Source organism: Caloenas nicobarica, chromosome 5 (assembly GCF_036013445.1).
Source record: "Caloenas nicobarica isolate bCalNic1 chromosome 5, bCalNic1.hap1, whole genome shotgun sequence".
Classification (NCBI taxonomy): Eukaryota; Metazoa; Chordata; class Aves; order Columbiformes; family Columbidae; genus Caloenas; species Caloenas nicobarica.
The window spans coordinates 62,790,493-62,812,553 of NC_088249.1; the positions used below are offsets into that span (position 1 = coordinate 62,790,493).

Genomic DNA, 22,061 nt, shown 5'->3' on the forward strand with positions numbered 1-22,061 from the left:
TTTTTTGTTTTTTTGTTTTTTTGTTTTTTCCTTCAGCTGTTCAAAGCTATGGCCTTAGTTCTATTTTGACTATCTATTAAGTATACGGGACAAACCTGAGTGGATCCAGGTCTCATCATATTGAAGAACATTTGTAAATAACAATAATAACTTCATATCTGTGTGGAAGATGTTATGTGGTTAAATGTGAGCCCAAACCAGTAATCAGTTCCATAGTAGCTTTTAATAAACAGAAATTTGAATAAAACGGTTTTCAGAAAAGTACAGAATAAAAGCAGAAAATATCTCTTCCCTATTAACCATTGGTATAAATCCCAAGATGTCTTGTTTTAAAGTTATAAATTGCAATCTTCACTAAATTGGTATATGGGAAATATCACAGTTAAAGCACAGTACTGCTTGTGCCTTACAGAATTTAGGTATTAACCTTTCCTCATCTTTTCTCCATTTTATAGGAAAGGCAAAAAATACTTTCCTCATGTTTCCAAAATTAACGGTTAAAGGAGGCACTGAGAAATCAGATTACTACTAAAATCCAGCTTTGTTATGCTATGTTGTAATGTCAAAACTGTGATTAAAAACATTTCACTACTTACTAAAGAGGAATGGATTTGAACCGCACTACGCTGAGTCATGACCAAATCCTAATGTAGTTTTATTTTTCAGCTGAGCTATCTGTTGACTGTAAATGATAAGTAGAAGCTATGGAAGTGTTTGCAAGCTGATGTTAGTGTCTCACTTACGTTGGGGTTTTTCGTGTCAGCAAATTGAATTCTACAGTTATTTAATTCTGTAGTTGCAGTTCTACTGTTTTAGCCCACTAGGAAGAGACAAGGATTTATTTGACTTTCAAGGAATATTTTGAAGATAAACAGCGGAACAGAGCAGATCTGAGGGTGGAGGTGTGGCAGTTTTGTCAGGCTCTCAGCACGGGTGAAAGGACATCCTATTAAATCTGCAGCTGTAACAACGGTAAAGAATAAACTCAGTGGACATATTGTTGGGTATAAAAACTTCCTCTTTGAATTTGGCGTCTGAACATAGGGGAAAAAACCCACTACTTTGGCTGCAGAAGTTTTTACATAGCGTCACCCCTATTCAGAATGCAACCTAGAGGAAAACATCCTGCAGACCAAGACTATCAGAGGCATACTCTTTGGTGTAATAAAAATGCATCTGAGTCTCTTCTCTATCAGGTGCAGAGTCCATAATCATGTCTTGTGCTTTGTGGTTTCCAGCTGCCAAGCAGCGTCAACATTCCTCTTCCCGACTTTACTCAAAAGTCTCTCTGCCCTGCAGATCTTACACCTGTGCAGAGCATCCCATGGGATTTCTGACCCTGTCCGCCACCTCTACGCTGAGATTTATTTCTAGTCCTAATGCAGAGGAAAACTGACAAGATGCGTTCTCCGGTAGCTCTATCGTTTCTGAGCTTATGGACTTAGAAATGTAGGAAAAATTATTTGCGGCTGTGATAGTCATCACATGTACAGTGGGATATACAAAATAGAGCATCTCTTGAATGAGATCTTGTGTTAAGGCAGAGTTCTACCTAGAAGGGTGTGTATGTATAAAAATAACTCCACAGCAGTGGTTGTTTATTTTTACAATGAATTTTAGTTATGATTTATGCAATAAAGAATGGCGCTCTGAAAATGGAAGTAGGTGATGTTCATAACAAACCTTCAGTAAGTAATACCTATAAGCTCTTTCCTGCTGCTCCCTTTTAAGCTTTCTGGGGAGGGCAGGTAGATTTGTGGGGACAAAAGAAGACTTTGCAACACCTGTCAGTCCAGTCAAGTGACAATCTTTTGAGCCACTTTGCACACTGATTTTAAAAGGCAAATAAACCAACAGAGATAGCAATGTATTTTATAGATTCAAAGACCAGGGCAAGGGTAAATCTTAAATTGTAATGAACAACAGGTTCCTTAGCTTATGGAACTCAAAAATTAATTATGTTAGTTTCTGAAAAGAAAACTTGGTTGGTTGGTTGTTTTGTTTGTTTTTGAGGTTAGGCAATCTAGGTTTTGCTCATTCTAGTTAGAAGAAAGTTCAGTCCCTATTCAGGACGCTCTTCCTGAGGAGCCGGAGCCTGGACATGACCACGTCCCAGTCCACGTAGGCACCTTCCAGGTGACGAGTCACTTCGGATCCCGACTGGTAGCTTTGGCGACCGTGAAGCACACGCCAGTTATCAAATGTCACTACGTCTCCTAGAAAGAGGTTGCACAGTCAGGGAGCAATAATTTCAAGTAGCTCAGCTAGAGATACACAGCGATGACACAGTAAGTTTAATTTAGTTGGTCATCCTCAACCAGAGAGGGCAGGTCCCTTTCTGCCTCTGCTTCTTGTATAACCAGGAGCTAAAAAGCAGAGCGGTAGGGGAGTCCATGCTGAGAAATGCAGGACTTGAGGCGAAAGGCGACCACGGCAAACCCACAGGGAGGATAAAAAGGGTAAAAGCCACTAGGATGATTTTTATTTGATCGGTCTCGTACTATTTTTGCTATACACATCCTGCATTACTCTCCCTGTTAACAGAATTTTATGAGAACAAAGTCAAGCCATTGAAAGTTAGGAAATCACGTAATTAAGGCTAGCATGCCATTTAAATTTTTCTCCCTTGTGTAGCACCGCTGTGATAAATCTCTAATTAAATAACCTTATATTCCTTCTTTCCTTCTCCCCCTCCCCTCTACCACTATTTTGGTGCGTTAATTGATGGGTTGGATGGCACTAATGTAGTGTGAGGTACTTTGTTTTACCATTTATTATGTGCTCTTACAAATTATTTTATTGCATGTTCCCAATAGAGGGAGATTAATTTCCTCACAGACACTTTAAAGACGCGAGCATCACAGTACATGAGGCAGTCAGATACACTAATGAATTTACTTTTGTAACATCTCTTGAGAGATGAGGAACTATTCGTATCTTTATTTTATAGCTAGGAAATGAACGAACAGATATTAAGGCCAAAGTAGTTAAATATACGCACAGACTGACTTTTAAAGAGTAGAAGGCATTTTTGGCAGCATGTTTTATGTTGAAAACACAGCTCTGTACAACATGAACTGAAGTTCAGAGCTCTTTGCACTTCTGCAAATCTGCCTCCAGATGTCTTGCATATGCCACCCAGAAAAAGCAGCCCAGCAGCAGCGCCCGTCACAATTTCGTACATGGGATGAGGTTTTGGTGTAACACAAAGATACATTGGACTAATCAATAGGTAGACTCTATTTTCTCCATTTTTTTTTTTTTTTAAATAGTGTAACAATGGCAAAATAAATCTATGAGACGAATGTAAGGATGCAGCATGAAATAAGTGATAGAAGGACTGAAATTTCCTCTCAGTGCCAGTGCTTAGCAATGCTCGAGTGTTTTGACTGTTAGGAAAAACATGTGAAAAATGATTGCGAGGAGAAGCAACTTACTGACCTGGTTTCAGCTTGAAAGTAAACTTATGCTCGGCACTGTTTAATAAATCATTAAATTCCTTTAGAGCTGCATAAAACGGCCTCACTTTTTCAGCTGGTATGTCAAACACTGTGTCTCTTGTTGCATTATTATAATTGATGCGAACTGCTTCTCCTCTGGAATCTACACTGTGAAACAGAAGGAAAAGGAATGTATTATGTTGTTACTGAAACATTTTAACATGGTTAAACAACTGAACTCTCCTGCTGAAATTTCAGTATGTTTCTATAGTGAAATTCAGACTGTTATTAAGTTGGATTTTGATAATTAAGCCTGACTAGGAAAAGAGATAATCAGGAGAAAGTGTGGATGCTTAATCTGCTTAAGAATCTTTATTCTATACTCCTTAGTTGTAGAATCATAAACTTTAAATTCAGCAGAGATTATGGACATCGGCGTTTGATGTTTTTGTAGTACATAGTTTGTAATCTAAATGCTTCAAATGACGACCTCTCTTTGGCATGATACAGATGTACATTAGCTGGAATTTAGTAACGGACACAGCTGTTGAACCTGTGTCTGTACCCAGGAGTTGCTCTGATTAATCCCATTTCTAAATGGTGCGTGGGAAGACCAAACAAGGAAAACTATGCTGTGGTGGTACAAAGTACAGAACGAGTCATACACTGGAAAAACAAAATCAAACCAAACACAGTAACAAAAACAGAGACAAAAACCACCACCACCAACCACCTCCCCCAATATACAAAAATAATAATAATAAAAAACCCCCAAACAACAAACAAAAATAACTATAGACTGCATTAAATCAGTGCTTCCCCACAAGGTGGCAGGAGCAGACCTTCTCCTGCCAACACATAATCCAGCGTACAACAGGGATTTTATTTTTCCATGTTGTCGAAACTACTCACTCTATAATCCTTTGTTTACATTGCACAGCAAAATCACAGTAGTCGACTCCAACATCTGTATAGTCTACAGCAGTAGAGGACAGGATCTGATACGCCTGAGGATTTTGTTTCTTCAGCTTGTTGGCTACGTGAAATCCGTCTACAACTTCACTCTCACCTCCTGCAGCTGTTTGCTTTATACAATGGAGAAACTGAACCTATAATGAATTAACATCTCGTTATGAGAAGAATTAGCTTGTGTATTTAACAGGTCATTAGTATCAGCTCCCTCATATCTTCTTGTTTTGTTTGTGGGTTTTGTGTGTGTGTGTGTGTTGTGGTGTTTGTTGTGTTTTGTTTTGTTTTTCAGTGAAAGACTGAGTTCTCATTAGTGCAGCTCTGCCACCACTATCACACAGGCAGAAAATTAAAGTAGCGTGTTCATAAATCCATCCCATTTGGGCTATCTTCTAACGGTTGCAACCTGTGATTCAACTGCAAAGCTCTGGTCTCGTGTCTTTCAGTCCCTCTTTGCAGCAGTCCTGTAATTTTAAATGCATTGCGGTCTTATCTCAACAAGGAGGATTAGTTTTCTCTTGCAGAAACAAAACCTGCTGTGAATTATCTGCTCGCAGAGGGATAAGGTGGCTCTTGTGGAAGGCAAGCCCAGTGTCTCTATCATAAAGTAGGATTAAGAGAGTTTCATTTAACGTCACAGTGAAATTGCCAAGGTGTAAGATGGAGCAGAAAGTCTGAACTGGGCACTTGGTTGCACCAGTGTAAATCTGGGCAGTAAAACTCCCCATGGCAGCAGAGAGCCCAGCATCACATGGAGTGTAACTTCATCTCAGCCCAACGGCACAAAATACATCTGTTGTATCAGTGGTAACAGTGTTCACCTTTGCCTTTCATGGTGGTGAATTTTTTCTGAGACTGCTAGGAGGGAAAAAAAAAAAAAAAAAAAAACCACAAGGTAACCAGCTCTTTTCTTTTGTGCCCAATATCTCCTGGAAAAATAGTTGCCAGATCAAAACCTGGAAAAGTCCTAAAAATATTTTAATGGGATGGCGCTGAAACTAATCGTCATCCCTTTAAAAACATGTCTTTGAATATTTATAGTAAATATGTCTTAAGAGTTCAAATATTGCGTAATAACTAGATAAATAAAGAAAAGCGAACATTCAGGACAGTGTTAAAAATAATTCAATGCGCTTTAATACTTTTATTTCTTACAAGGACATTTGAATGAAAAAGGTTGCGCTCTTTTTCTAATATTTCGTAGCAGAGGGTGCACTTTGGCACAGACAAGACTGTGAACTAATTCACATCTGCCCTCTGTTAATGAAGCCCTGTTCCATTCTTGCTCCACATTAATGAACAGCATCTAAATGATTTTAATAGGTGATGTTAGTGTGAAATCTTTGGCACTTACTTGTGAATAAATCACATTGTATCAGTTGTTTCTATAACTAAATAAAAAGGCAAAGTACTGCAGAATATTAGAAGGGGAAGTTATAGGTATGAAGCTTACAGACACAAACTTTTCCAGGTTTATCCTTGTTCATTTTTACCTGTTTCTGCTGCTTTCCAGATCTCTGGTGAATTATTGGGAATTAGGCTTTGATATGCCAGGAACTAGATGAAAACATATTTCCTATGGTTGTTGTCCAGCTTTGCAGAATGCCCCTTTTTTTTGTCTACCGTGAAGGGATGGAAAGTATCTAACTTAAATCTATTCATAGAAATTGACATCTTAATTGTATTTCTTCTATTATGTTCTCCTCCTGAGGTGAATAAATGTGTCCTAAAATGTCACAGCTTGACTACAGCAGGTAGACATCCAACTTCTTCAATATAATGAAGACAGTATCAAAAGCACATACAGGACCTTAATGCTTTCTCATACAGTAAAATTCTCAATACTTTTCATTTAAAAATTATGGCATAGAGTGCACTTGTTATGCAGAAGTTACATCATGATATATATATATATAGTGCATAGCCATGTGTATATAGATTGCTATATGCAGATTAATAGATTGTTATTTTTTTACACGGCTCTTTTAAGACAAAATTCAAATTCACTGAACGCTAACCATATTTTACGTGGTAGTAACATTTCCCTTTCCCATTTTGTGCTGTGAAAAAGTCAGCAGGTTCGCCTTACCCCAGGTGGATGCTGCAGAACAGGGTAATCGGTATGAAAACACAGTTTCCCGGTTGTATAAGCCACGTTGTTAGCATCTGCTTTGTCTTGCACTTGCCAGGTTGGTCTTTATAATGAAAGGGAAAAGAGAAAAATGTGTTAAAACAGCCAGTCAGCACACACTGAAACTGTGAAATCGCAGGACAGAAGAGTCATTCCATCTTTGAACATGACAGTATTGCAAAATTATAAGGAAACAGTGATTTAGCAGTGTCCCCTCACCCCAGCAAAGGAGCTTATTTCAGCAGTCTTAGATTCAAGACACTAATTAACCAAGAGGTATTTGCTGGGATAAATTGTCATCTTAATTCTGAGGCTTCAGAAATAAGAGAGTGGAAGTTGTCCCGTTTCTTTTTCTCAACCTTTCCTTTTTCCCTGCCAGGTAGTGCACATTATCAATGAAGTATGAAGTTGTTAAAGGCAATGTAATTTTCCCATTATTTTCAAAGCTTTATGATCTTGGAAAATACAGAGTATCCTTTGCAGGGGGACTCTTTCCTGTAATTTTAAGACTTGCCGCTAAAGGAAAATGTCTTGGTGAAAAACTTTGTGACTTCTTCCCGTTCTCTGATGCTCTTTCTGAGAAGTATGTCCATTTATTTTGTTACATAGTTTCTGTCTTACAACTTGACAAAATTCAGTAGGAAAATTTACTGATAACTGTAAAATAATGCCTGCCCCCCCCCCCCCCCAATTATATTACAAAGACACGAACACATCACATTGCAACACAACCAAAATCTGTTTCGAGCGACACACTGTGCGGGAGAATTTAAGAACAAGAACCAAACTTTTTTTTGTAGAGAGTTCACATGATTAAAGACAGTCCTCAGCAGATACACGTTGTATGTCCAGACATCTGTCTGGAAAAGTCTAAGTCGCCATACGCAGTCCATGTTATCACGGGAGCAAAATTGATTTAAAAGAAAATATGAAACTCGTTTTCCCTTGTGAAATACTATATACCAAATATATTATGTTTCAGACAGTGTGCGTCTAGCGTTACTACTTAGTAATAGTTTAAAAAGAAAGCAGGTTAAAGAATGTGCAGACCGAAATGATTTATATATATAATATACACATACTTTTGTTCTAGAAGTAGTATTTAGTATAGCAACTATGCAAAATGCTAAAACTAAATTTCTGAAATTGCTAGGGGGTAAAAAAGCGTGGAATATGTGCAAATGTGTTTAACTGCCTGGGAAAAATCATTTTTGTTATTTGGTACAGCACTTATTCATCTGTATGTGACTTCAATGCTCAAGTACGGTAACTTCAACCACACTTTGGTCGCTCCCAATTCTATAGCCAAACAGCACATTATATCATCCTTGTCATTAGTGTTGAAGGTAGTGAGGTTCACTGTACCTTTAACTTAAAAGGCTCCAGTGTCACTTGATATTTCTAAAACAATTTAGCACATTTTAGTTGTCTCTTTTAAATGAATACATAAAATTGCTGGAACGGTAGTACCTTATCATTGCGAGGTTTTGCAAAAGCAGTTAGTGTTTTTTGGGCTTTGCAAGGGGAGCTGGTTCCTGGGAACCTTCCGTCCACGCAAGGAGCTTCGATCAAAGCTCAAGTTATTGGCTTGAAGTCAGGGATGAGTAAACAGGCAAATCGATGCTAATAGGGAACTCGGTGCTAAATGTGTAAAAATCAGCTTTACTTTGTCAAAGTCTCAGCTGAGCTGAAGTATTAACTCAGTCATGGGGAGAGTGCATGAGAAACAAATAAAGAAAATGTGGGTAATGTCAGAGGACTCTTGGCCGTTGGGGGGAGTGAAGCGGTTTGGAATGGTTTATGGTTTAGTAATTAGGGTCAGCTTTCAGCATCAATTCCTCAGGCTGTTTGACAGAGCAGGAAATTTGGCACCAGGCAGGTGTAGCAATTTTTTTGCATTAAGTAGCAACCTGAGCTCAGTCTCCCTGGACAGAAAACTGGTCTGTGTTCCATCCTTATCCTTGCAAAAATCGCTGCACTAGGGACTGAAGCCACACTTGAATCATCTGATCTTGCGCTTTTTTTAACAATCTGAGTCTCATTCATGAGAGGTATGGGACCCATGTCCTTCTCTTGCAGCTGAAGCATGTACCAAACAGACACCTAGACAAGAAAAAAGGCTTTTGTTTTTCCATTTGTCAGGGTTCTATTCATTACGGTTACATTTCAATTTAAAATTCATGGCCCTGTTGAGGTAATGCTTTATTTGGCAGGCTTGCCAATTCCAAATTTAGCCTTTTATTTATAATATTTGGTAGGTCTTGTATTTGGCTGCTAGCGAAATAGCAAGGGAATTACTCAAAGTTATTATTTTATTACAGTTCTAAAAGGCGCCTCAGAATTGGATGCCAGTAAGAAATGAGCTTCTGTTTTAGAGGTGAAGAGATAGACTGTAAAATGTGGCTGTAAGTGTGTTGTTAAGACTGAAAAGTCAATGGAGTATCTGCTACCACGAGAAATATGTAGGAGCACCAAGACAGGGCACTACAGAAACTGTACCTGAAAATGGAACAGGCTAAATTAGGAGAAAAGACACCATTAGGGAAAGATGGCTTTTCTCTTTCATATTTTAGGCTGGGCTCCAGTTATACACAGTAAAAAGATAAGAAGCTTGTTCCTTATAAAACACTTTAAAAACTCCTCATAGATATCCAAAAAGAAGCTAAAACCATTAGTCTTTTTCAAGACTTCACATGATGAATTACACATTTAACGAACACTGGGTTAATAAGCTGTTTGAATACAGTTCTCTAAGTATTTTCTGATGTGTTTAGCGTGTTACCACTTCATGCACATCTGCACTAAAACATTTGAAACTAGTTTTGTGGTTTTATTTTTAAAAAATACCTTATGGATAATTTCTTAACACATAACAATACAAAGTTTATGCATGATACTGCTTGTATTTTCCAGTACTTGAGGAATTCCTCCCTGCCTATTATTATTTTTTGCACAGGGCTCTTAGGAAAAAAACCCCATGATCTAAAGAGTCATTTATTTAAAAATTTCAAAGCAGAATTATGAATGTCACTAGGACAGTGATGAAAGCAGCTGAACATTGCTAAAGATGTCAGGCTGCAACATACATGCATGTGCCCAGGGAGATAGTAGTGCAGTAAAACAGAGAGCATCTCTTTTAAGCAGGTTTAGTATTTTGCAACCCAACTTTCTGTTTACACCCTTTGTAATTAAAGAAAATCCTCTTAAACAGGGAGAAAAGCTAAAACAACTCCATCTTAGAGTCCACTAAGACGATGCTCAGAAGTGGTGTCAAACCATGCAGGGGTCTGTAAAACACACATGCGAACAGATGATGCTTTTGTAAAATGTTTCCTATAGATCTCGTCCGCTACCGGAACTCCTCAACGGCAGACAGCATCCTTCATCTTGCACACCAACTTGGCAGCATAGAATAGAATAGAATCATAGAATCATTTTGGTTGGAAGAGACACTCGAGATAAGTCCAACCATAACCTCACTCTGGCACTAAACCCTGTCCCTAAGAACCTCATCTAAACACCTTGTAAACCCCTCCAGGGATGGTGACTCCACCACTGCCCTGGGCAGCCTGTTCCAATGCCTGACAACCCTTTCCATGAAGAAATGTTTCCCAATATCCAATCTAATCATGCATAATTATGCTGTACAATTCTGGAAATTTTTCTTTCTATTACTGCGAGTGTTATGTTTGAATAGGTATGGTTTTACTATACAGTCTTAGCAAAAGCATCCTCACAGTGCATCTTGGAGACACATAAACAGCGTCTGAACCAGGGAAATGAAAGCCAGGAGGTAAGGAATAGCACACTGGCCCCAAATCAGCTCATTGAGTCTGGCTCTGAGCTCCAGAGCAGCCTGCCTGTGTGCTTTCAGTTAATTTCTCTCCTTGCAACTTGGCGACATACTCTGAAAAAGAAAGCGTGTTCAATGGTTTTGGTCCTTCCCCTGGAAGTCTCGGCTCTGCTAATATGCGCATTGTATCATACATATCCTACCCCTTTTATAACTATGCCTTTCCATTTGCACTGCAGCAGATGGTCTTTTTTTCTTTCTTTTTTTCTTTTTCCTCCAGAGTTGGACATTGATCTGTATGTAGCTTGTTGACTTCACCGCATGGCAGAGCTGGTTTTTGTTACCTGAAATCCAGACTAGTCTGCAAAACTGGTCTTTGGTTGTCACGCTCTCTTTGACCTTACCCTCTTCAGATTTTAATTTAATATTGCTAAATCAACCTAATCATACACAGAAACATAATTAGCAATTTGGGCAAATCTAACCATGGTGGCTCAATTGGGATGATGTACACCAGACTTTAAGACTGTCAAACACTACAGCTGTGTTGAAAAAGAAGAAAAAAAATGATAAAACCAAAACTCAACTGAACTAAATATTCTAACTATCATGTTTTCTTTTAAATGCAGAATTTGTAGTCAATTGGAAAATTACTATAGCATTGAGACCCTCTTTTTACAACCTAAACAATACATGGATTATTATAGCGAATAGCTTTTGGAAAAGCAGGGAGACTTAGAGCCTTTAATTGTCACTTTATTGTGAACCCTAATATTTCAGGAAACACAAAAATAAGGTTCAACCAATACCAATAGTAAATCTGACTTAAAAAGTGAAAGGAGCTCTATTACTTGTTCAAATAGTGTGTATTAAGACCACATTTCAACCTTGATCTTGTATGGAATATTAATAGGTGGGAAGATGTATTAAAGCACTATTAAATGTGTGTGTGTGTATATATATATATACACACACACCTCAAAGACTCAGAATTCATCCTGTCGAATTGCTTGTATTGAAACCATCTTTAAAGACAGTAAACATTAATTCAAGCTGACTTTAAACAAGGTGAAACATTCAACAATTATTACTGTTTATAGTCCTATCAGGGAAGAGTCAGTGATGGACAAAACTAACTTTTATAATTGTAAAAAAAAAATACCCAAAACCACAAACACAGTCTGAATCTCTTGTTAGCTGAACTTTGACAAAGAAAGTATATCCTGGCAGTTAATGTACATTTATACAGTAAGGGGCTTTTCAGTCTCTCTCAAACACAGCAGTTGTCACAAGCTGGATGTTGCAGACAGTTTCAAAGAGACCCTTGGCAGTAATTTTAAATAGCAAGGAGGATGAAGAGCTGAGGCAGAATACCAGGCAGAGCAGTAGATTTTATCTTACAATGCTGCTGAGTTAAATATCAAAACCTTTTGAACGAAAAACACGCTACAGGGCTCAGCAGACAGACAGTAGGTGAAACACAGTGGGCTGCCATGTCAAGAACGTTAGTCTAGAGGATTTAAAGATCGTTTTAGGATCTAGGAAATACTTCTATATCCAGTTCCTCATCCCTGAAACTTTGGAAAACAACTAAAGGTTCTGTTGCAACCCAAGCACAAATCCATGGCGTATGATGAAGGGGTCGTTGTTGGTTTTGGTTTGGCCTTTTCCCCCCTCCCCTGAGGTATTTTGGAGATAAATATTTTCTTTAGTGGTTTGCTTTAACCAAGAAGCAACATTTTTTTGTTGTTATCTGGGGCTTGCTATATTCATTCCTACCTCAAAATGCTTATGCAGCTGTCTGGATACAAACAGAAAAAACCATTTCATCCTTCAGATACCAAGGAAAGCTGTGAAACATTCTCAGATATGATCAGGATTGGATACCCCTAAGAATTTCCTCATATCTATTGTTAAGATCATGTCAAAACAGAAGTAGAAAGCAGTAATATTTTCAAAATGATGCAAGCTTTAAATTGAGACTATAGTAGACTGCCAAACATAGACGTGTTTGACATTAGGAATGCTTTAAGTGGTAGAAAATGTTTTGTAGCACTGGATGAGGTTTCCAAGAGTCCTGCTTCCATTTATTCCAGTAGGATTAACCTGACTGAATCCCAGTTAACTTTGAAAACCACTTTTCCTTCTGGCACGGTAAGCAGAAAGAAGAAACTGCACCTTAATGAAAGTGCATTATCTTAACAACCCCAGCACATTTATACATTATTCCCTGTAAAGCTTTACAAATATTTATCATGGCTGCTGGAACTGACAAAAAAACTTCATCATATTAATGGTATTTTAAAGCAGTTATTCTCTCTATCCTCTCTTTTTGGAAGACAATAGGAAAAAGAATATTTTAAAATGCCATTCTCACAGGCTGGTCTATAATACATGTTATAGGTTCATTTCAGTTGCTGCCAATTTCTAGAAGATTTTTTTGAGCCAACTTTCCTGATTTGAAGTGTGGGGAAAAATTGTGCACAAACAGGTTAACTTTCAACATAAATGAAACAAAAATGAAGGATGGAGATCGAGTCAGAAGCAACTTATACACTGCTAGAAGCTGCTGGTCTATCACAGTAGCTGTTTCTGTGCCTCTTAGAAATTGTTCAGTAAACCTAAAAGCTGGCAGCTTTAATGACATCTTTTTTTTTCCATAGTTAATGATGGAAAAAACGTTTGTAAAATTAAGATGCAACGATAAGTCTTAATAAGCACCATAGCTTGAAGAGGGGACCTTTTGTTCACCTTCAACCCCTCCACAATTCACATTCTGAGTTAATGTACTTCTCCTGGTGTCGCAGTGCTGCTTTTACCAACCTCACCTGCATTGCATATTCCAGCAGAGCTCATATGTGCCTTCACACAGAAGTGTTAGGAGGCTGAAAATCTTTCCTTCTGACTTGCGATCTTGAGAGAACATGGTCTTTCTGGCTATGGTTGGATTTTTTTCCCCACTTCTAATTATTTTAGAGGTTTGGGGTTTTTTTTTAGACAAAGGAGGAGACACTGGTTATTGCCCATGTGTTTTGCTTGCTTATTCTCTGAACTAGAGGTAAATGCAAGTGCCATAATTTTTATTCTATTTATTCCATTATGGGGGAGAAGAAAGCTTTTCAGATGGGAAGCCCTGAAAGTTCTGGGTTTGGTGGCTATTCAGGCACCAAGAAATCACAACTATGTTTAAATGCTACTATGTATTTTTGTGCGCTATTATTTTTTAAGAATAAGTACATATCCAAGTAATAGGTTTTTTTTGATATACAGTGTAAAAAAATATACCAAGAGCTGGGGGTGAGGGACAAGACAATATGTTAACTAATAACTCTGCTCCTTTACTTAGCTAGATGGAGGTCACTGACACAGCCCAGCAAGACATGAGCCACCATCATCATTTATTTCCTCACCTAGTAGGTGCTTGAGGAGGCAGAGGTTCAGTTTACCACCTCTTGGCATCAAAAGGATGATTCACAAGTTCCTGCTTGATCTCCTGCAGGCTGGGCTCTTACATTTGCAAAAAAGCCATTTTAAAATAAATGTCTGCTGAGACTGGTTGTGGCTTTCAGAGCAGACTCAGCTGAAAGCCGGGAAATGGGATTTCTGCCCGTCTTCTCAGTGATGTGACACACAACATTGTCCAAGCTGACATGTCCATGACTGAAAATCAGGCTACAAAAAAGTTTCAGTACACATAACTTCCCCTATTCAGAAGGGGACTGGATTAGAGATTTTTTAGATTTTCTTCTATGGTATGGTTAAATACAGCTATCTTGTGGGTATCTTTTATTGGACATCATCTGTTTTCTGGCATTTTTCCTACTCTCAGCAGCTAACGTTATAGCTGCTGCTCTTTACATACCCTGCCTGTGACAGCAAAGCAATCAGAATATTAATTGGCACCACATTTTCTAACATGCAGAGAAGAATAAATTTCACCTTGTTTTAATAAATTAACGCACAAAATAGGTCCAGCGAGCTGAAGTGACGTACATTAGAGGTGATTACATAGGAAGGATATTAAAAAACCCCTTACCCATAAAAAGTGAGACGCAGGAACCCAATCCTGTGGCCAAGTTTCACCAGTTCTCCTTGCCTAGTAGCAGCTCCTGTTAGCAGCACAATTCCCACTTTCTTTAGGGTGCACAGCCACTTGTATGCACTTTCATCATTAAACATGATTTCTTCAAAAGGTATTTTCAGGAGTTGCAGGTCTGAGCCCCAGTGCTGGCGTTCTGAAAGGAAAGAAATAGAGAATCAAGCACTTTGTTTCAGCATCAAAGCTCAGGACACAGTCAAAGTATGAAGTTAATGGGATTTCTATGCATTTGTGAATACGCCTTCAATCCTGCAGTCGACCACCTGAAACTGGGTCCCTGAGTCTGTATGGATAACAAGTGATCTTTATGATGAAATTCAACAAAACATACCAACTAAAAAGTTTTAAATCAGAACTTCAATAGAAGATTGTTTGAAGGGGATTTTTTTTTTAACAGTACATCAGAAATGGGCAGTCCTTTTAGTGTCTATACTGGTGAACCACAAGAGTGAAAATTTGAAACTAAGACTACTTTGGAAGTTTCCCTGTCTAGGGTAAAGAAAGTAGCATGGAACAACCCAAGATCTCTCTCAGAGGTATCATTGTATGGATATATAACAATGAAAATATTATATTCCTGATGAAGGAACAGGAGACACACATTACTATAACAGCTTAAAAGCAGAGTAACTACATCAATTGCATAAGTAACCAATCAGTTTTCTTTTGTAGATTTGTCTTCATGAAATATCTGGTTACGTTAAATTCTGCAGGATGGTGTCATTCCTTTTCGTCTGCAGATTTTTTTTGGTGAGCATTTATCTTACTTCAGGAAGATGCAAAGGAGAGTATTTCTCTCCTGTACTAAAGATCTATTTCAGATATATATTCCCCAAATACAACACTATCTGCCTCATTGCTCTCTTCTCTTTAACTTCCACTTGTAAAATCTCATTAATTTGCCAGTTTACTGGTGCGTATGCAGAAATAAACACACATGCACATTCAAACCAAAGACACTGCACAGTGATGGGAAAACAGGACAAAATTTCCTTTTGCATAACTTCTGCATTGATTCTAGTTTTTTCGCAAAACGCTAAACATTAGTTTTAAGTCAAGCGTTCTCTTAAATGCTGAATCAGAGCTCTTGTTCTTACAGTAAAGACATAACTGGTTTCCCTTGTTTTGATGTATTTGGCCTGAAGTTGCTTATTCTTTAGGGAGTGCACAGTAAAGCATTAAAAGGTCTATTCCATACAATAATAGTTTTGTTTAAATCACATCTAGCTAACTTGGCATTTTAGCTAATATTCAGTTAACTCGTCCAATCATCAATCAAAGAGATTACGTACTAGAACTGAGACCACAAACATTTGAAAAATGTAGATGGTATCATTTTTCAAACCCTTATACCTTTCTTTTATTCCAAGATCCCTTCAACGTGGAGATCAATGAAAACTATTACATATTCCAAGCAGCTTTCAGAATGGGAGCTCTGAAGGATTTCAGCCGGTGATTGAGGGACGTGCTGCACTTCAAAGGGATGAAAAGGGCCAGGTTTGGGGTTTTTTGTCCCCCTCTCTCTAGATGTATGTAGCAAGTACAAAATGCAACATCCTCATAAAAAGAGCAAATCCTGACACTACATAGTTACAACACCTTTTCAGGAGTTGCAAAGTCTGCAAATTTCCAGCCACTACTATTCCTCTCCCCTTTGGCTAAAGCAAGTTAGAGACTGTCCAAGAAACACAAAGCACATACCCAAGTATAAGCTATCCACATAGACCATCCTTTATGCTCTACCCTGCATTTCAAAGCAGCTGTAGTATGATTGACAAGCTGTTGAATTTCACAACATGTTCGCAAAATTTAAAAAGCGCAGTCCTGGAGGAGGGACATAATCTCACCTCATTAAATTCGTTTTTGAGACCACTCCATGGCCTGCTACTCACTGCTCCAGTGTGTTTAACTCAATAGACAGCCTTTCACACACTTAAACGATGGGGAAAAAAATAAAATATGAATGGTTTCCTTTTTCTCTATTACAAGTTATGAAATTAAAATAGCTTTAGGTACGCTGCGTGAACTGCCAAGAATATCCTTTGGAAAAACATATTTAAGTCTCAGTGTTGGTGAAACTGTGTGAAAACAAATGGAATATTATGTTTCAACTTTTCCTTCTTAGTCTTTCTTGCTAATAAAAATTTTCCTGATCTTCCTTACATAAAACAAGGTATAGCGGAATATTAATATTTCAAGGACTATACTGATGGGTTTTTCCTCGCTTTGGGAAATAAATATATACGCCTGGAATTTAACTGCAACTCCAGGAGCCCCAGGCTTCCCCAAGTCAAGGCCTCTTGTTCGAATTCCCACTTCCCACTGTGCTTGCTACGAGTTCTACCTTCTGCAGCCAGTCGACATGGGCTGTGGTGTTGGCTTTTGTTGCAAACGCTGCTTTGCCGCAGCACTGCAAACAGCACACACTTCGCATACCTGTCTGGGACCGTCCTTAATTCTGGTATAACGTATTACATCCACCCTGTGGAGAACATCCAAGGAACATCAACTGGTCTTCCTCCCAACCAGATCCCTGCAGTGGAGACATCTGGCCTTACAGCTCCAACTCCATGGAGCTGAGGGACACAAAGGCCAAATACAAAAATGCTTCTGTAAGGAACCTGCCAGAGATCTCATTTCTCTGTGTGAAAACCATCAATTATGTGAATCCCACTAAGGTGCTGGGAATTTATCCTTTCCCAGACTCTGTGGTATATTCGGGAGTCAACACTGCCTGCGGACTGAAGAGATGCTTAACCTTTATCATTTGATTCGCTATGATTGCACAATTTCAAGGAAACAGAACTGTTCAGTGATACTCTCCAGCCAGCGACTAAAACTGAGATATGGTTCAAGCAAAGCAGCTTCTTAGGCTTTTTTTTTTTTTGATATTTAGCTACTTTGTATTTCTATGTATATATAAAAATTATATATATATATATATATATATATATATATATATATATATATATATATATATATATAAGCAAGACAAAACCAAACCACCACCACCAAAACCCAAACAAAGCCAGAAAGTGGTAAATATAGTTAAATCCCACCTGGGAAGGCTATAAACTCTGTCCTCAAAGTTCCAGTTCTCTCCCATGGCTTCACTTGCAGCGAAAAGTGCAGCCAGCATCCTCAGAGGTTTGGGGCTGTTTTTCTTTTTAATCATGTGGGCTGGTACACAAATGATTATAAATCTTACCTTATGTTTCAGAGAAGAAAGGCTCCAAGTTCCCAGCACTGCAAGTGGCATCTTGATGCAGCCAAGAGCTGAGTCTTTGAGCTACTGCAGGAGTAACCTTCCCCCCGTGACGTTTGCCAATGTACTCTATAATGACACTGTGGTAAATATGCCAAAAGCTGAAAAAGCATTGTGCACAGCTCCAAGTATTACTAATCTTGGGAAACGTACGGGATGCAGCAGCAGTTGGTAAAAAAAAAAAAAAGGGGGAGGGGGAAAAAAAAAAAAATCCAGTGCAGCTTGGAAAGTTATTGCTACTAAAAATGTGCCTTTGCTTCACGTGTTAAAATCCTCCTTTTAATTTGAAACATTTTATCGTTTGGCTGAGCTCGAATTTTTACCTATTCTGAACAGCATTAAGAAAAAAAGAAAAATCTGTTCACATATGTACACATGCATTTGTATGGTGACATCTGTACCATGAATATGGAAAACAAACGGATCCTTCTCTCTCCCCCTACCCCACACTTCATTTATTCCATGTGTCAAGTGCAGTGATTTCCAGTGGGCACTCTGTCACCTTTTTTGATCTACAGTGCCCAAAATTGATACACACTATAGAAGCTTTAACTCCATCAGAAGGAGCAGAAGGACTGCTCCAACTCTTCTGCAGGTTAAGTCTTCTCTTTGGACTCAGTTAAAAGCAATGTTTGCCTTGATGATCCCAAACCAGTCTGCCAGCATAAAATAACAATTTTTATATTTTTATCATTTTTCCTATTTGTCAAAGTCATTTAGAATTGTAACCTGGGTCCTTCAACACATTTCCAGTCAACCCCTGGCTGGTGTCACCTGCAAATTTAATGTGGCTGTTCCTTTCCACCATAGTCATGGATGAAAATAAGGAACGGTATTGCATAAAACACAGATCTCTGCAAAGCGTATCTGTCTTGATGGTAAACCATTACAGCTACACTTTGTCTATTTTTTAAAGATGACACATTTCTTCAGGACATTCACAAATATTTGGTGTGCAACACAGTCAAATGCTTTATGTTGAGAATATTAATACGAGCACTTAATATGAAAATATGCCAAAGAAAATGATGAAAAATAATCAAAGAACAAACTTTCATACTTAGAACGCAAGCCAAACCACTGTCTTTACAGCACTGCGTAAACCTTTCAAAATATTAGGAAGGCATAATCTCTGTGAACAGAAAGAAGCAGAAAAAAAAAATTTAGAGGCATGACTGAAATGGAGTGATTTATTTTCAGCAACAAAGCCATGCAGAATGGGGAGAAACTTGCAGCATTTACACACCAGCTCAAGGCTGTACGCATAATAAATATGCTTACTATTCGCAAAGAGCTAATAAAGCTGCTGACAATCATACTGCCTTTCCGCAGTTGATGATTAGATGATTACTTATACCAGGCGCATATAGTAAGTTGCAAAGCCCAGCTTATATGGTGACTTCCTCATCCTTTTAGTACAGAATTTCCATGAGCCTTTTTAATCTTTATGTTTTACATCTTGATAATTGTGGGGGTTTTTTTTCAGAGAGATCTTAAAGCTTAATTAAAACATACTGGTGCCACATACAGTCATTCTGGTAGCTGCAATAGATCTGAGGTGTGATTTCTAACACTTATGTCTGACATATACGCATAAACTACTTTTGATTCATATTTGTAAGAAAAGCAGCGAAGAACTTCTTCTCCTGACCAATCCCAGAGATCATCACAGCCAGGTAAGTACAAGAGTAGTAGAAGAGAGACAAGTAATAATTCTACACTAAAATAAGCAGAATTTATAAAGATTTCCTTCTCCTCAACCCCAGATGAAACTGTTACATGCTGTCCAATATTTACACTTTGACAAATTATCAGGTCCATAACTCTTTGGAAAAGGGACAGGAAAGCATACATCATAAAACCAAAAAAAAAGATCCCGTGATACAAAGATATTTAAATTCTTCCACTTAACAATATTTTTTTAAAAGTCCAAATGAAAGTCTGAGGAAATCATGTGCCCCACAGGGCATGTTATTCTCCCATATACCGAAACCCAGGAACTTTATTCCCATTTTTTTTATCCACATCCCCTTCAACCTGAAAAATCTATCAAGAATCTGCACTGAACAGGGGCCGTACTCTTTCCCAGTATTTCCCGCTGGGAAAAGTACTTGATCCCACTCATGTTCTTCATTACTTTATCATGTCGGCATAGCACTTTTTATTTTTTCCCCACTGCGTAACCACAGTTAATATGATTTCCATTGTACTATAGTAGAAATCTAAGAAAATAACCTCTAAAAGCTGAAGGGGTAAGAAAAGTAGGAATGAGCCGTTAGTGCCTGGGCAGCCTTGAGTCTCTCTTGCACAGCACAATTGCAGTTGCCAAAATAAAAATATTTATGTTTACCCAGGTAGCTAAATAATTCCTAAGGGATGAAAACAAACGTCTTGTAGAATTATTTTGTGTATTTATTGATCATTTACATTATGACTAATAATGTCCCAAATCTATGTACTTTTCAAAAAGGTAAAAATGAACTGCTTTTGAGAGAATTAATGACTCACTAACTCTTTCAATTTCAGAAAAATAACTTGGGGAAAAAAAAAAGGGAAAAAAAATCCCATTTCTTGATCATACCAGGTTAGCCATAAAAAGCCATCTACATTAGAGCTTGTACAAAATGAGAAGATGGGCTTTGCCCAGTTAAAGCAGACAGTGTGCATGCATCAAACACGCACTTGGAATTATGCAGCATTTACTGTGCAGGCTGGGACAGTGCTGGTCAAAACCGTCTATAAAGGAGTCATGAGGGAAAGAAAGTATAGATATCACAGATTAACTTACTTCATCTTGCCTACCAATGTGTATTTTAATGTTTGTTGAAATCCAAATTTATTTTTGCTATATTGTGAATTATGTATATGGCAGCCTAACTCATGGGATAAGTTCTTATTAATTATTACTACAGGATAAATTCAGATGACCAAATTGTTTTAGTAAAATAACAAGTTTTAACTTCTTCCTCTTATCATCAATCAGGACTTAGCAGAGAAACTAAAAGCACCCTTGATGCTGTTAACATCCCGATTCAAAATTCAGTGGATCTGAATATATATACAATATACAATACGTGTGTGTATATATATATATATATATACACACACACAATAACATATTATCGTATTTTAAAGGACCATCATCATCTGAAACCTTTAACCTTAGGTTAAAACCTTAACCTAACCTAAAGTTAAAAATATTAATTATGCAAGTAGCACCTTCTGCTGAATCTTCTTCTCCACCCAATCATCGTGATATTTAGTTGTTGGGTTTTTTGTCCCCCCCAAGGTCCTGTGACATTTGCTGGGGAGAACACAAGGTCACAGGAGGGAAAAAAAGAGTGTCTTTGAGCCATCAGAACTGGAGAAGTAAAAGACATTTCTTTTGCTGCTCTTTTGGAAGTATCTTGTATGCTGGTTGAAATGAGCCTCTATGTACGCAAACGGCGGACTTTGCATACCCCACGGGGAGGATCTGGCACTGTTTTTAAAAGGGGAAACTTGACATATTGCCATGGAGCTATTTATAGTCACTTCCATCTTACAGTGAAAATCTGACCTCCAGGTTTGACACATGCCTGACATCTGATTTTTTTTTAATCAGAAATGATGATGAAAAACCATCATAAAAGCAACATGAAGAGCAAATAGTGTCTTGCAAAACCAAAGAATTTTAAAAAAGCCACAGCTGTAATAACGTCAGCAGTGAAGTTTGCTCTTACATATATATATACATATATATTTGTTGAACCAGCACGCAGGGCTGGCATTTCACATTGCCGTCTGTAACCCTACACTGCTGGGATATGATTAGCTACTTAAGGGCATGTAATTTGCAGTGTGTAACTACACTGACCAGAAGGAACCAATTCTAAACTTACCCTGATACACAATGAGAAACAAGTCTTAAACCAGCCAGCAAGAAAACTCATGTGCTTTATTACTGCAGCATTTTTTTGCCACCGAAACCTAAGGAAAGCTGCGGAAACTGTAATAACAAGCCAGATCTTCTCTGGGAATATGAGGAAGAGTAGTACGACGCTACTAAACAAAGCCAAAGTTAATGCAGGCTGTTATTTAGTATGACTTTTATAAACATATTTCTTCAGATCTACCATGGAAAACAGAATTTGAAAAAGCATTGCCCAAAGAGTAAAATGTAGCTTTGGTGTATATTTTACCTAGACAGCTTCAATGGACTTCAGCAGTAGCAGAGGGGAGAACTGGCCTCCAAAACAAGAATTGTATAATATTTAGATGCTGAGAGTAAGCACTGTGTAAATGCATGTGCACAAAGGCAAATGACAGCAAGTTAGGCTTCATAATGGGGGAAAAAAGTAGCATTACATATGAAATACTGAAAT

The 22,061-nt window shown here is 38.0% G+C and overlaps 1 protein-coding gene across 3 annotated transcripts in view; it reads right to left on the reverse strand.

The window, feature by feature from the left end:
- Positions 1-215: 215 nt before the first annotated feature.
- The window catches only part of BBOX1 (gamma-butyrobetaine hydroxylase 1), a 29,724-nt gene continuing 7,878 nt past the window's right edge, over positions 216-22,061 (reverse strand). For all 3 annotated transcript variants that reach the window (XM_065635873.1, XM_065635875.1, XM_065635874.1), the window contains 5 exons: positions 14,370-14,568; positions 6,499-6,604; positions 4,353-4,549; positions 3,442-3,608; positions 216-2,216 (listed from right to left, as the gene is read on the reverse strand). In XM_065635873.1, coding sequence (XP_065491945.1) covers positions 2,056-2,216; positions 3,442-3,608; positions 4,353-4,549; positions 6,499-6,604; positions 14,370-14,568 — 830 coding nt within the window. In that variant the 3' untranslated portion in view covers positions 216-2,055. The remainder of the gene's footprint in view (positions 2,217-3,441; positions 3,609-4,352; positions 4,550-6,498; positions 6,605-14,369; positions 14,569-22,061) is intronic.